At 36.8% G+C, this 17,224-nt stretch overlaps 1 protein-coding gene across 3 annotated transcripts in view; it reads right to left on the minus strand.

Annotated features, from left to right (window-relative positions):
* The window catches only part of LOC134820239 (thioredoxin reductase 1, cytoplasmic-like), a 114,055-nt gene that overhangs the window by 23,727 nt on the left and 73,104 nt on the right, over window positions 1–17,224 (minus strand). For all 3 annotated transcript variants that reach the window (XM_063830462.1, XM_063830461.1, XM_063830459.1), the window contains 2 exons: window positions 11,053–11,127; window positions 8,003–8,098 (listed from right to left, as the gene is read on the minus strand). In XM_063830462.1, coding sequence (XP_063686532.1) covers window positions 8,003–8,098; window positions 11,053–11,127 — 171 coding nt within the window. The remainder of the gene's footprint in view (window positions 1–8,002; window positions 8,099–11,052; window positions 11,128–17,224) is intronic.

A 17,224-nucleotide genomic window follows, 5' to 3' on the forward strand; every position in this document is an offset into this window, starting at 1 on the left:
CTATATATCTACGCAAAATCTATTTTTCTCATTTCCTTTGACCACTACTTTTTCTCATATTAAGCCCCCTCCCCTCCTGTATCAGTTTTAAATTTGTATATTACAACTTTCTTTGTCAAAATTACTTTTGCATCAAAGTTATTTCTCCCTCTAAGTGACTCTAACATATAACGATCGATTGCGCAACATCAAAAGCAATCTCGACATATACGTTCTTGTACGAGGTCACATCAATTAGACTTATAAGGTATCACTAAACGCTACCATGAGTTTGCAATGATTAATTAAGCAACATCAGAGTTAGATGGTACGTGGTGTGGTCTAACCTGCTACTACCACAGGGCACAGTGGCGTAACGTTGCATGTTGGCGCCCCCCACTCCGCCCAAAAAGCGCCCCCTTTTGGCGCCCTCTCCCCTCTTAAAGTAGAAAGGTAGAATTGGACAAATAACGTGATTTTAAAAGATACGCTGGTGAGATCTCTAGACGGTACGTGATGTGTCCAACCTGGCCTACTGCTACCATCATGGAGGCTGGGCACATATACTACACTACCATACACGGAAACTGAACAATTTAATAATTTAATGTTATGGTGGAACGTAGCCAGTATATCACGTGCGGTTCAGTATTAGTGTTGTTGTTGTGACGTCACTTGTTGTGTTGTGACGTCACTTGTTGTGTTGTGACGTCACTTGTTGTGTTGTGACGTCACTTGTTGTGTTGTGACGTCACTTGTTGTGTTGTGACGTCACTTGTTGTGTTGTGACGTCACTTGTTGTGTTGTGACGTCACTTGTTGTGTTGTGACGTCACTTGTTGTGTTGTGACGTCACTTGTTGTGTTGTGACGTCACTTGTTGTGTTGTGACGTCACTTGTTATGTTGTGACGTCACTTGTTGTGTTGTGACGTCACTTGTTGTGTTGTGACGTCACTTGTTGTGTTGTGACGTCACTTGTTGTGTTGTGACGTCACTTGTTGTGTTGTGACGTCACTTGTTGTGTTGTGACGTCACTTGTTGTGTTGTGACGTCACTAATGGTGGAACGTAGCCAGTATACCACGTGATGAACCGTTCAGTATTAGTGTTGTTGTGTTGTGACGTCACTAATTATATCATTAAACTATCTACAATATATTAATAATCATTAGTTATAAACTGTCCGTTTTATGACAGAACCATGTGTACGTTTAGTCAGGCATATCTCTGTGTTGTAATAAAAATCAATTTTGATTTATTCAAGCGAACAATATTACATTGGAGATGGCCAAGTTATAATATTAACAAGGCTACTGAAGGTGAAGACATATAAGATAAAAACGTTAATTATATAGTAGTATAAAATTAATTAGCAGGATTGTACACGGCGTCTGTAGTAATATAAAGTAGTTTGTAGTAGTGTTATACTGTCTAATGTATATCATACTCATTTGTCAAAGTTATTTGCTCTAGCACAAAGCAGATTTACTGTGCAATGCAGTAATATTTTAAATATGATAATAATTATCATAAATACTTCTGACACTGATAGTTGTACATTAGGGTTCACGCGCGCGGCGTATGGTTGATAGTCAACGTGGGAGGAATTGGTTATCACTGACCAGATATCGTATAAATAGTGAACTATACTAAAATCTCAACATTATATATATGGACACGTTCATTTGAGTTTGAGGATATTGGTAAACAAAAATAATAGCGTTTTTGACGATAGTGGCTTAATTTTGACATCTATTAACCTAGCACGTTCAGAAGTTCTGAACATTAGCCACGTAACCCATACTCCCATATGCACCGCTCAGAAAGAAAATCTATTGTTGTTAGGCACTATAATGTTTCAAATGTCACATTTTGTGTGACTTAGTTAACTGCATTTGTCTAATTATCATTCCTTGGTCTGAAATATAGTAAATTAGGTCAATCTAACAATTATGATACAACATTGGTTAATGGGCACGGATCGAACGGTTACAAGGCAATATTTAGGTAACTTTGTCACACTCATGATACCATACCTCTATTCTACTGTGAGGTGTCCTAAAAACCCTTTCAACTCATTATTTGATGGTTGCTCTACCAATCATAGCCCTAAAATATGTTGTTTTGAATAGTTAGCTAATACAGGCACTTGGTTATTGGGAAATGAGGTTAATTCTGTCACAATATATTAAATTTAAAATTTTGGGCGAATTATTTATATCTGATTTTGGTTTGAAAGGCGGGAAAATTTTATATGATGACAATGTAATTGATGCAAGTTAAGATCAGTTGATGTTTACATTGTCACAAAAAATTATACGAAATCGTAAATAGATTAAAAACAATGATTATAGAATGAAATAGTCTCTAATAATAACTCTTATAAAGTTATAATAACTGATGTGACAAAGTAAACATGTCTTGCCCCTATTTTGAAGATCTATATTCTATACCTCTATTAGAATATTGTCCAGAACATCAGAGCTTAAGTTTAACAATTTTAGGTTAAATTTGTCAAAGTCACTAAAAATGTGACAAAATTAACTTTTCATGCCCCAAAAATTTCAAGATAGTGTGTAAAAATTAGCATAGGCTGCTTTATTACCTATATAAACCAATCCAAACTACAAAAAAATATATGTTAATGTGATGGAGATTACCTAACTCTTATAATAACTGATGTGACAAATTAAACATGTCTTGCCCCTATTTTGAAGATCTATAACTCTATTAGAATTCAATATTCTTTCAGAAACGGTTGGAAGAATATTGTCCAGAACATAAGAGCTCAATTTAAAAAATTTAGATTAATTTGTCAAAGACATTGAAAATGTGACAAAATTAACTTTTTCTGCCCCAACAGTATCAAGATAGTGTGTTAAAATTGGCATAGGATTTATTACAGGTATATTAAAGTATTAATCGATCCAAACTACGAAAAATATCTTTTAATCTGATGACGATTACCTAACTCTTATAATAACTGATGTGACAAAGTAAACATGTCTTGCCCCTATTTTGAAGAACTATACCTCTATTAGAATACTATGTAACCTTATCATCAAAAAAATTTCGATAAACTAGTTATTTTGCCAGCAAGGAGCTAACAGAGTTATAATAATTTTTTGTGACGAAATTACCCTATTTTTGACCATGTAGCGGTAGTTTAATTGTGACACTGTTAACATATTACCACCTGATAATGATTTATGTGACTGGTGCATGGTACTAGCAGTGTTGTTTGATCCATAGTACGTATAATATAAGGGGTTTAAGCTGGTATATCATTATTTGTTCAATTTCACACATGTTCAGATATCATCAAGATTATGTGACAAAATAAGCTTGGTTGTGCCTTCTGTGTTTTAGTTCCTTACGACTATATGATATAACTAGTGTAACCCGGCCTACGGCCGGGATTTCACTGCCGCAGTTAAAAAGGGTAGGAGTAATTACCCGCCGAGTCAAAACCCGGATTAGGCGAGCAATTGTATTCGGAGTGCCCTCACGTATCCAATAGTATGCTTAAAAGATAGTAATTCTTAATCAATAATCAATAGAAATTAACCCTTAACACCATGCACCACACCAGCCTATCATATTTGTGAACATGCATTACATTGTCGTATGAAAGTATGAACTCTCTCTACAGTCCAAACAGACCGTTTGAGCACTCCCTCCCCTAATAAGTTTATAGTATTATATGACCATGTAATATATACGCCATGTAATATATACGCTACATATGCAGAGAGAGAGAGAGAGCTAGCCCCGTAACTCTTGCCGTTCTTCTCAAGCCATTTTATGTAACATATTTTGTGGTACAAAACCATCAATTAAACCACTTACCACCGGCCGATTTTTATAAAATTTGCTTATTGGCTTCGTCAGAGTTTTGTCGGCACTATACCGAAAAAACCAGTCCCGTAACTATTACCGTTTTTTTTGTATAACCGTTCGGAAATTACACACAGACACACACACAGACACACACACAGACACACACACATTCTGGTGTTATTAAGTTGATAACAATTCCCAGCACTTCCAGGCCATCAAATAAACTTACACTACTCAGCATTGCTTATCAGGGTGCCCTAAACATTCATCACATATTTTCTTTAATGTGTGACAGAGTAAACCTGAATGCACCATATAACGAAAAAAGTCGTCAAATATGTAGGTAATGGTCATATGTACCCATCCAATCAACTGGACACTCAAAAATTTGGTCAAAAACGGCAGCAAGGGGTCCATATTTACTCCGTCACATGTTTATAGTGTGACAATGTAACCATTTCCGTGCCGGCCGTATTTAAGCGATATCTTATCACCTGATTAAGATATCGTTATGTGACAAAGTTAGCCTAGAGGATGAGACGATTATCCTAACCATCAAGGGTTTAAGTAGTTCAATAGTGTGACAAAGTCAACTACACTGTGCCTTTTAATAGGGTCACTTATATTTACCAATATCCTCAAACTCAAATGAACGTGTCCATATCAACTTAATAACACCAGAATGTGTGTGTGTGTGTGTGTGTGTGTCTGATCGTTCGTGTGTAATTTCCGAACGGTTATACAAAGAAAATGGTAAGAGTTACGGGACTGGTTTTTTCGGTATAGTGTCGACAAAACTCTGACGAAGCCCATATGCAATTTTTTTTTAAATCGGCCAGCGGTAAGTGGCTTAATTGATAGTTTTGTACTATAAATGCAACATTATGGAGTGAGCCACTAAAATGGCTCACTTTCTCTTCCTATTCGCTCTCTTTTCTATTACTGCACTGTAGATTGTAGCTTTGGTAATTAGGTTAGCTCCGCAAGTGATATTAGGAGAATAGGGCACTGATTGCGGTCTGTTTAAACTGTACAGACAGTTCATACTTTCATACGACAATGTTTATGCGTGTAATACTATCAGCTTATTAGGAGGGGGGGGGGAGCCACTCATTGCGGTCTGTTTGTTTACTTTCATACGACAATGTAATGCATGTTTTCAAATATAAGGCGGGTGTGGTGCGGAGTTAATAAGGGTTAATTTCTAAAACGATTTGAATCGGTTTAAGACGGGAGTGATGAGGTGTAATAGTCGTGGTACAGATACTATTGGATACGTGAGGGAACTCCAAATAGAATTGCTCGCCTAATGCGGGCTTTGACTCAGCGGGTAATTACTCCTACCCTTTTTAACTGCGGCAGTTACACTAGTATATATATATTCCTGAACGGAACCTTAACCCCTCGGTTTCATATGCAATGAAATAAGATGTATTCACTGCCCCGGTTTCAATCATAGTAATAATACATGGTTCTGACGAAACTAACCGATATCAGTTATCTGGTAACCAGGTAACCAGGTAACCAGGTAACCAGGTAACCAGGTAACCAGGTAACCAGGTAACCAGGTAATACTGATGAAGACATGATGAAAATTACAATTACTAATTGTAATAGCAACTCATTATCCAATGCGTCTGTTATTTTGATGCTGTCTGCAGTAAATATCACATTAACCTCACGTGACGTGACAGTGATTTGTACGCTTGATCGGTCACGTGACGTGACAGTGATTTGTACGCTTGATCGGTCACGTGACGTGACTGTGATTTGTACGCTTGATCGGTCAAGTCTTCAAACTGGGGTATTTAGCTAGAACAAATTCCACGATCTCGTGTCAAACTCAATACCAAACTTACTTGTGTTGAAAATTTCTGATGTTTTATGACTCGAGCAAGGAATCCCTATTAAGGACACAATGTAAACTAGATAATTATAGAACTTTCATTATCCAGTAATTATATCTTCTCCTTACTCGAGCTAGAATAGAGAACATCAACATTATCGAACACATGAATTATTTGTTATTAAATAATGAATATCACTCATTGATATTCAACAACAACATAATGATTATACGGCTACAACTACATGATACTCATGGACTCCCTAGTTTTATTAGGGATAAGGGCGGTAGATGAGCGCGTCCCGTATCCTAGCCTCATACTGATAGTACGGTACACAGGGCAGTGAAAGCAGTATTAATGACATTCTCACTTTTCAGAACTAAGTGCCTAATATAATTAAGATAGAACATCTAAACAGTTTTATTCCTATTCCATATGATCGAGGATAGTCAGGGCTACAAAACCTGACCAAGTTTAGCTCAATCCAGTACTGGGCGTTCGAGATATGAGGTTAAATATACCAAAAATAGAGGTTTTCTGGTGTGACATCATTGTAAATTATTTGGAGTATAACCTCAATATCTCACAAACTATACATTTGTGGTCTTTCTGAGTTACACTATCTGTTTCCTCTGGCAATTTCGGTTCAGAGTCAATTAAGTTTGAAACAAAATCTCAGTATATGTGAAAGGACTGAGGATATCAAGTTTGTAAAAGCGCGCGCGCGCGCGCGCGCGCACACACATATAATGACCTCATATCTTCCACATTTAATGATTTTTTATAGAAATTCTTTCACCATCCTGTAGCACTCATGTGCTGAGTAGGATAGCATTCAAATCATGTCTTTAAAAGCTTTAGATAGATACTGAGGGAGAAAATTCATGTTTGTAAAAGCGCGCGCGCGCGCGCGCGCGCGCATGGCCCAGACTATATCAATGGACGGCCACGGGAGGATAAAAGTACTTTCATACACACCAGCATGCTCATTGATGGCTTAAAATGAAGCTAAGACATACTCCTATCAGATCCACCATAAGTTAGATACCATAATAATCATTAAATGTGTCTAAAATGAGGAAGCTTTGACAAGTGCGAGTGGTTTTGGCAAATTTTGGTATAAAATGGGCCCTGAGATCATATTTTTCTCATTAAAATCACATATATATCACGAATATTTATGTGTGTTGGGTGTATCCTCATTGGTATCAACCATTTCAATCATCTAGAGCAGCTTTCCTGATTCTTTATCTCATGAAAATGGGCAAAAAAGCTCATAAATAGTCCAAAATCGGTCATTTTCGCCGCTTTAATAACCTCATTCCTGGCACCCAGAACACTTTGGGTACTCAAAACATAATTTTTCGGATACCTCAGACCCCTAACTAGCACATGGAGCCAGAAAGAACAGCATGTAGGGACTTCTAAATTTCCATGGTTGAGAACCCAATGTCACACTATTCGTTCATTAATCCTGCTTTCACTGAAGGTAGTAATTAACTCTGGGCCACCCTCTATATTCTGATCTCCATCCTGGAGGTCTATATGTCCCAAGTTTGCTCCCTAAACCAAAACCAAACCTGGTACTACCGCCCCTATCCCTAAGAAACTAGTGATTCCAATAATCTCACTAAATAGCTAACAACAACATTGCACGACTACACATGATACTCACTGTATCATAGATGTCTGATAACAACAACATTGCACGACTACACACGATACTCACTGTATCATAGCTTAGATGTATGATAACCAGGTAACCAGGTAACCAGGTAGCCAGGTAACCAGGTAACCAGGTAACCAGGTAACCAAGTAACCAGGTAACCAGGTAACCAGGTAACCAGGTACACAGGTAACCAGGTAACCAGGTAACCAGGTAACCAGGTAACCAGGTAACCAGGTAACCAGGTAACCAGGTACACATGATACTCACTGTATTATAGATGTCTGATGTTTGATGTCTGATAACCAGGTAACCAGATAACCAGGTAACCAGGTAACCAGGTAACCAGGTAACCAGGTAACCAGGTAACCAGGTAACCAGGTAACCAGGTACACATGATACTCACTGTATTATAGATGTCTGATGTCTGATAACCAGGTAACCAGGTAACCAGGTAACCAGGTAACCAGGTAACCAGGTAACCAGGTAACCAGGTAACCAGGTAACCAGGTTACCAGGTAACCAGGTAACCAGGTAACCAGGTACACATGATACTCACTGTATTATAGATGTCTGATGTCTGATGTCTGATAACCAGGTAACCAGGTAACCAGGTAACCAGGTAACCAGGTATCCAGGTAACCAGGTAACCAGGTACACATGATACTCACTGTATTATAGATGTCTGATTTCTCCTCTCCATTGTGGGTATAAGTAACTCTGAGTTCTGGAGCTGTGTCCGCTGTAGCTTCTTTAATACACTCAATCTGAAACAATAGCATGAAGTTGTGTGTAACGTAGATTAGATAATATAAGTCTTAAATTTAAATATAATATGAAAATATCATAAGACAGTAGATCATGAGTTAGTTATTTGTAAATTTTAGGTGGGGGTGTAGGTGTAGGATGACCGGGATATTGTTGAAACCAGCTGTAAAACTGTAAAATGCTCGCGAGAGAGTAGGTTAATAAGATATCAGTGAAAGTTACTGCAGCAATTTCGCTAAATTCGATCTGCAGTAGCTTTGTTTTAATCATACTTCAACAGGAATTACAATTTCACGTCGTATCTTATTACATGATTCACTGGTACTAGCGCTCCTAATATCTCAGAAGAAATGTTGAAATTATCACACTATTTATATTGGGGGCACAGGTGGAATTTACATTCAGTAAAAAAAGAGGGAGACAATTCATTGTATTATGGGTCACATAATACACTGGGTCACATACTACACTGGGTCACATACTACACTTGGTCACATACTACACTGGGTCACATACTACACTAGTTGTTAAGTTATAAGTAATACTTATCTTTATCTCCATGACAACCAGAATGAAAGCCCAGGAACAAGATTAATGATGCGAGACTCGAGAGAAGAGACCTACGAGGAGATGAGCATAATCTAATTGCAGTCATGTGTGAGTGGACATACATACATGCTACATACATGTATGTCATGAATCATGTGTGAGTGAACGCAGTATTACAATGTGATCTAAGTGTAGGTGGGTGACTACTGTCCAACATGTGATCAGATGATTAAACACAAGCACACTGCACCAATAAGTTTTCTCATATAAGAACGGTAGTTGATACACCAAGGAGTAGCACGCATTCAGTTTCTGATATCATTACAGTTTTAGTTGGATAGAAACTGGATGTTCGGTAAATTGGATAGAATACCGGAGAGTCTGAGCATAGTGTATCCACACCTAAACTATTGAACCTTTAGGCAGATTAGTCCCTTAAATCTGGATACTTTGCACATTTCCCTCTACATTATGTACCATTAATGTGAATCAACACAATACGGCACATAAGGGGTTGTAACACGGCGCTGTCTGCTATATAGTGTGGTATTCCCAGCATTTACAGGTCCCATTTTCACAATGAACAATGGAACATGAACACAGTTGAACTGTCACTGTCAACATTCAACAGATTCAATAGCAGCTCGTTTTAAGTACTAAAGAATTTATTTTTTAAGATTTCACAAAAGGAGGAATGTGATATGTTAGGTTTCATTGTAACATTCCAAATTATGACCATTGTTTCTTTTTTTGGACTGAATTCAATAAAATGCGACCATGTTAATAGGTGAAGTCTTTTAAATACCGTTTACTTGCAAGAGCATTGACGTTCATTACCGTACCCGTCCCACATTTCTGCGGAACGTAGAAATTAAATACTTTAATATACGTTGGGTTTCTGGAGAAAACTGGAAAATGAACTGTATTTGAACATTATTCTATTAATAAAATTTGACATCTTGAATAATGAGCATTATTTAATTATTGGTATTAAATATTCCTACAGGTATCATTACAAGGCAGTGTTAGGTAGGACTGTGAATGCCTGGATCACTAACTGCACATGCGCGTGATCACGTGCGCGTGTGCCTGGATCAGTAACTGCACGTGCGCGTGTGGTAACTAAACTTGTGTGAGATTTCTCTACATCCCACATGGGTGTACCAACTACCAACATATTCTGTGGAGGAGAAAGGCGAAACCAGCCAAGAGACGTCCGGATCTTAGTTTAAATATAACCAGCTTAGTAACTTAATAATGAATTTAAGTTCCCAATGTAACTACGTTGAGTTAGCTTACTTAGCTAATAAATAGTAAAGCTTTACATAAGTAAACCTTGTCTCTTAGTAAATAGGAGATACAAGTTTAATAACCCTGTGAAATTACATGCAATATAATATTACAAAGAGCTCATGATGGGTTTCATAGAGACGTAAGTCTTAAGACCCTTATTTCTGAGTTCATTAATAACAGTTTAAGGCCATTTTCGGCGCCCATATGATATGGCCGTAGATGTAGATACAACTTAATTCATACTCATCTTATTAAGGTTTACAGAAAATTAACAATACTTCTTTTATATTTTTCAGAACTATCATTAGTTTTAGAACTCTTAAGTAATTTTACTACACTACAACAATTACTGATGATCAAAGTTTTAATGAGTGGTGAAATGTTTATATATAATGTTATTCAAGTTACAATACTCCTGTGAAATGTTTATTGTTACAACATCTTTACCTTACTATAATAAACTAGATGTAGATACAATTAATATTACTATATTTAAAGGTATAAACTATAAATTCTAATAAAGCAGGATGAAATTACTGTAACCATTTATCTCTCCAGCACACGTCGTGTTATTGGTTACTACCAGAGAGACTCTGAAAACACACATGATAACTATCGGGACTAATGGTGTACACGGTAAAAACACTGGCCCGTAATTATAATTATACCTGTGAACTATCATTATCTTGTGGAGTCATTACTCGGCTAGCTACGTTTTTATAATTATCTAAGTTTTTATAATTATCTACGTTTTTATAATTATCTTCGTTTTTATGATTATCTGATTATCTACGTTTTTATAATTATCTACGTTTTTATAATTATCTAAGTTTTTATAATTATCTAAGTTTTTATAATTATCTACGTTTTTATAATTATCTAAGTTTTTATAATTATCTACGTTTTTATAATTATCTAGATTTAGAGTTAGGCCTCATTATCGGACATGTTGTCTGCGGTATTCTAGGTATTTATACTAATAACTAGGTTTTTATAGTGACGTATTTAAACATTCCTCACAGTGAAATAACATCTAGCTGTCCTCCTCCTCACTCCTCAGTAACTTGTAGTGATAAATAACAATAAGCAGATGTTTAAATTCGATCATCACCTTCTTAGGAAGACCCGGTCTGATGAACTTAACTCCGCTCTGTTCCATGTAACCTCCTATCTTCTCACTGCAATCCTGAAAAACAGATACGTTACAACTCTAGATAATCACAACGTCAATAAATGTGTGTTTAAACCCGCATAAACAGAGCTTTGAACCATTATAGTAATTACCTAATTATAGTAATTAGTAAACCAACTCTTTATCTTCAACTGGGTTTTTTTTTTCTAGAGACACCACGTACAATGCACATCGCAATAACTGACAGGCAAAAATGTTCACCCTCAAAAAGCTCCCATCTAAGTTAAAGCTATTTTAAGTAATACACTTCTATACTAAAAGTATTTCCAGCGAGCCACAGCCCAGTTTTCTTTCGGTATACTGCCTATACCGATACTATGTGGATTGTGGACACTGTGAGCTACTAAACTAAGTTATATTACATACTGCCATACGATAACAGATAACATGGATAAGATAACTGTATTATTTATTATTATAAAGGGTCTCAATAAGAGGTCTCGACTGCCTAGGCGTCAAACCTTGGCAGTCGGTAGTTTCCCTCTGGCCCGGGATCAGCTGACCCTAGGGACCAGAGGGTAAAGGTGTAGAGACTATGTGTATCTACAAATCTTTCGAGGTTGTTTTTACAAGAGACAGGGCTTGCTACGCAAGGGAAGAAAACCGGGAGAAACAATCACAAATTATACAAGTAAATATTATAAAACCTAGCAAAAAGAAATTCAAACAATCCTACACTACTACAAATGTTTATTACATACTACAATGTAATACACGATAAATAAATGCTATATAATCAAGAAACAGGGCTTGCAGGGCAAGGGACGGAACACAGGGACTGGCTACAGAGTGTATAAAACAGTGATTCAGCAAGTACCCATTGGGTATTGCTGAATCTGACCCACAAAATACCACAATCAATACAAGAATATACAATATTTAAACAGACATCATGTTTATACAAGAATCAGGGCATGCAGAGCAAGAGAAGAAGAATAAGAGAAAAACTCCAACACATGTATACCCCTTAGTCCATTAAATAACAATAATTACTTGTACACAAAACTGTATTTAATATAAAATACATAACAAATACACAGTCTACCCAATATACGGGTTAAAAATTGTATAAACAAGAGACAGGGCTTGCATAGCAAGGGAAGAGAAATAAGAGGACCAGGTAAAAAGTGTTTATTACAGTATCCAGTGAAGAATAAACTAAATATGGGCAATTCCACGTAGTGTAATTCACACTTTGCACAAAATTTAGCTTTTAATTGCATGCTAATTGTAGGCTAACATTAGCAGCATGATAATATAAAGTCAGAATGAAGTTTAAACGTTTGTGATGATGTGGCAACAAAAGTTTAATGTCTATCTCTTATACTTTTTATGTGAGCAGCATTTTAAAAAGTAGGCGTTATTCACAGGCATAATTTGGTGTTTTAGAAATCTTGCCTTAAAATTGCAATTCGTGCCCCAGTGTAATAGCAGAAGTTACAATAAGGCTTGATCACAATAAAGTACACATTTTTTCAACTTCCTATGTCCTTCCTAACATAAATTTGTGGAATGTGTGTAGTACAGGGACAATATAGGAAGTAAACGTTATTCACATTTGGACGTAGTGTAACTCACACTCTGCCCAGTTGCTCTGTTTGTGCGTTGTATTGATGTTTGCTTGTTCTTAATTTGGTTGCTGCTATTGTAAAATGGTGAAGTAGACTGACTATTACTGATTTAAATTAAATTGACTACTAATTGGTCCAATTAGATACTGGTAATGGTGTAGATTACACCCTACTGCCATACCACAGTGGTCCAGGCACCCATGCGAGGTAGACATAAGACATAGGCATGACTAAGGGGTATGATATACCACAAAACATGTATTCTAGGGGTATCTTGCCCCAAAATAACGTTTAAAAAGGTTTTTAGCGTGATTAAATGGATATTTGACCTCAAATATTAATTTTACCTCATTTTTTGTCAAAAATTGCATTTTTTGGCAATTTTTTGCCATTTTTTAGGACATTCTACAAAAATAAGTTGCAAATTAACTTTGGTAAGCATCTATAAGTTGATCTATCTGTAAGTATAGGACATTTAGAGTAATCCTAGAAAAATGTACAGTGTAACATTGTGGCATGATTTTTTTATGAGCTCTCAAAGGTTCATGATTAGACAGAAAATGGGTGAAATTTATAACTTTTTGAATCCATTTTTAGACCATTTTATCACTTATATCAATTCTAAACTACTTCTTTGTGTTTTTAATGTGAAGAGGTCATCAAGAGCTTTAATTTGATACCTCTATACATGGTTTTTGATAAAAATTAGAATTTTTTGGGGCAAAAACACTGCTCTTTTGAGCAAAATTTAGTTACGTGACAAGAAAATAAGGTAATTTTAGCCCCAAATTGCTGATATTTTCTGAAAATAAGCCTTTAAATTACTCAAATAAGTGTTCCCAGACGTAACAATGACTATAAAACACTTTCAAATCAATTTTGATGTCCTAATCCATTTAAAAATCATTATTTTTGCGATTTAAGGTCTAAAAGTGGCACATTTTGCCCTGGCGGAACCCTAATTTCGATTAAATTACCAACACTTTCAGGCAGTTGTTGAAAATAGGTCCCTGGAATTGCCCTGGAAGTATTGAAAGTACAATTTATTTCACAACAAAGCGTTTAAACCACTTGTTTTATTAATTTTCCGCTGTGTAAATTACACTACCAAGCTGTGAATTACGCTACCTGTGAATCACACTACCCCTACTTTTTGCACTTCCAGTGTGACAAAACGAATGAAATTTTCTGACCTTTATAGATGACTAAAGTTGCCGTTAGAGAGAGAGTTACGAATCAAACAGACTTATAGTGTAGCCACAGTAAAACATTTTTCACTATTTGGTAGCGTTATTCACACGCGAAGAGGAAAAATTTGATCATAAGACACTCAAAAAGTAAAGAAATTTGGCCCTCAAAATTAGGCTGGCCTTCTATCTGAAGCCCACTAGGTTGATTTACAGGATAAAATATTGAATTCTACGATTAATGAAGCTCCCTAAAATCTTTCGGAAAATAACTGGATATTCACACTAAAGATACACTAAATTTAAGCCAACTTTGACGCGCTACAGTTTTTAAACTAGGCTAGATATCAACAAACGGTTTTTTGCCCCTGAAAATATGGTCAAATATCTTAAAGATTTTCTATCTCTCCCAAACCACCTCCAAACTTTATTATTTTGTTACTGGTTACCGTTATCGTGGAATTGCCCATATAGAATATCTACAGTGTATAATACTCTCAACAATATCATATGTCTAAGACCATCCTGAGAATTCTGGCTGACCCTAGCAGAGCTGTCTTCTGGAGATTAGAGATGCTCAGATTGCAGTGGACTGCGTCGAGGTGTTTACGAAAGTTAATGGTGATAGTTCCTAATGCGCCCATCACCACAGGGACGATTGTGACCTTTCGTAAATTCCAGTTCTTCTTAATTTCTCTTTTTAGGTCTTGATATTTCAGTATCTTTTCTTGTTCTCTATCCAGGATCCGGGTATCTCCTGGGACTGCAACGTCAATGATGGTTGCTGCGTTGGTTACCCTGTCTACCAGGAGGAGATCCGGTCTGCAGTGTTCGATAACGTGGTCCGACTGGACATGGAAGTCCCACAATATCTTGACTTTTTCGTTCTCCAGCACCTTCTCTGCCCGGTGTTCGTACCACCTTTTACTGCGTGGGAAGCCGTATTCCTTGCACAGACTCCAGTGCAATGCGGCAGCTACTTTGTCATGCCGACACTTATATTCTGTCTGTGAAAGTTTTGGGCACCCATTCAGTATGTGGTCTATTGTCTCGTAATGATTTCTGCAGAGTCTGCAGAGGGGAGAAGAGCCAGGTGTTTTGTCAATCCTGTGCTTCACATAATTCGTCCTAAGTGCTTGGTCTTGGGCTGCTATCAACAATCCTTCTGTCTCCTTCTTCAAGTCTTGTTGAGTGAGCCAGTTCCAAGAGGTTAACGGGTCCGCTATACCCATCATCTGCCTTGGGAACTGTCCGTGCATCACTTTAGCAGTCCACTTCTCCTTGCGGATTTCCTCGCGTTGTGTTCGGTCGATATCTTTCTCTATCTCTTCACCCAAGAGTATCTTGTCTTTGACAAAGTAGTCCTTCAGAGCAATCAGTTCTGGGTCTCTACTTCTCACCACATAAGTGGTGAGTGCATTCTCCTCTCTCTTTACGACTTCCTCTATACTATGTAGCCCACGGCCACCCAGTTGACGGCTTACGTATAACCGATCAACATCTCCTTGGGGGTGGTGAGCTCCATTTATCCTCATCAGTTTCCGGGTCTTGACATCTAAGGCTTTGGTCTCTCCAGCATTCCATGAGAGAATTCCAGCTCCATATCTTATCACAGGTACAGCCCATGTGTTAATTGCTTGTATACTATTCCTGCCATGAAGCTGGGATTTTAAAACCTTTTTAACTCTTCTGATATACTCCTTTGTAACCAGTGCTTTCATCTCTTTGTGCAGTATATCATTGGCTTCTAGTATTCCCAGATACTTATAGCCCTCGTCCTCCAACTCATGGATCTGTTCACCTGTGGGTAGGGAGATGCCTTCGAAAACGGCTCTTGCTCCCTTCTTCACCTTCACCACGGCACATTTTATTATTATTATTACTATTTACTATGATTAATGTTATCGTTCCGAATCATTCTAGAGTTCAAGGGTTTGAATCCCCAGTAAGCCAGTAAGGGTTGTAATCATCTCAGGATTACAGATACAGTTTTACAACAGGACGAGGTTGGAATGGTGCTCAGTCCACAAGTTACTCCACAATCTATACAGTACAATGTCTTGATATTGATTGTGGAACACAGAGACTATTATACAACCCGCCTCCTGATTACAATATATGGTAACGTTACTGTCAAAGCCCGGAAAAACGTCTTCATTATATTACTGGGAAAATTAGTACAATACTGGAAAAACTCCATTTTACGTTACAACTAGTAATATAGTAGGGAAGATCTGCTTGGAATCTGGACAATGTGACCTATTCTAGAAGGTATTTGATATATTATGTAAACTAGTTTATCTTTATATCCGTGCAATTATCACTAACACTCGGCTCAAGTACTGGTTGTGAGGTAAAATACCGGGCTGCCAAAGAAAATAGTGTGAAGAAGAGTGTTTACAAGATGTGGAATGTTCTGTGGTAGGTGGGTTATCGGTTCTTTTTATAATTCTATTGGGCAATGTGCCCAGCAGTGGAAATTGTTAAAGACAGCAATTAGCATATTAGCGGTTATAAACATGTTGATTTAATATACATTATATTATATACTATACACTCTATACAGTATACACTCTGCAAAAAACATAGCTTTAACGATAGATGTACCATATAATACATCGATAATTAATAAGTATGTATACAGTAGTGAATATCCAAACTATGTAAAAATTGATTTGAAACGAGTCCTATGATTTTGTAACACAACAAGGATATATATAATATTATTGTTGGTCACATCTGAATCCAAATCTATCAACGCGTGTCAATACCTCTGAGGATTCAGCTAAAATCAACTGTTGTGTAACGGTCTTTTCTAATAACTCTAATTTAAATAGCAAGTATTTTACATATCTTTTCTAATAACTCTAATTTAAATAGAAAGTATTTCAAGTATTCCACCATTACTTAAATCGACCACGCCCCAACCACGCCTAAGAAAATACCTCGGGTGTTTTACAATTCAGTCGAGTATCTGTCTCTACAGCTCTTATTAATGGATTAATATTTTTTGGAAGACAATTCACGTAACCTCGTAATTTACGGCACACACACACGAACACAATCTTCATAACTGATTTTAGTGCTACAAAGTAACAATACAATTATAAGTTAATTAATATCAGTAACGTAATACCTATCCTACATGCCACTAAACCATACACTCCATCCATTTCCGTCAAATACACAAGAGGTATTGTAACTTTTGTTGAGCAGTTATAATATATATTTTCTAATATCAGGTATCAGTACAAATATGTGAACTTAACAGCCCATATGCAGACAGGAAAGATAAGAGCTTCAAAACTATATAAGATAAAGTTCAAATATTAC

Source organism: Bolinopsis microptera, chromosome 8 (assembly GCF_026151205.1).
Source record: "Bolinopsis microptera isolate Bmic1 chromosome 8, MBARI_Bmic_1.0, whole genome shotgun sequence".
NCBI lineage: Eukaryota > Metazoa > Ctenophora > Tentaculata > Lobata > Bolinopsidae > Bolinopsis > Bolinopsis microptera.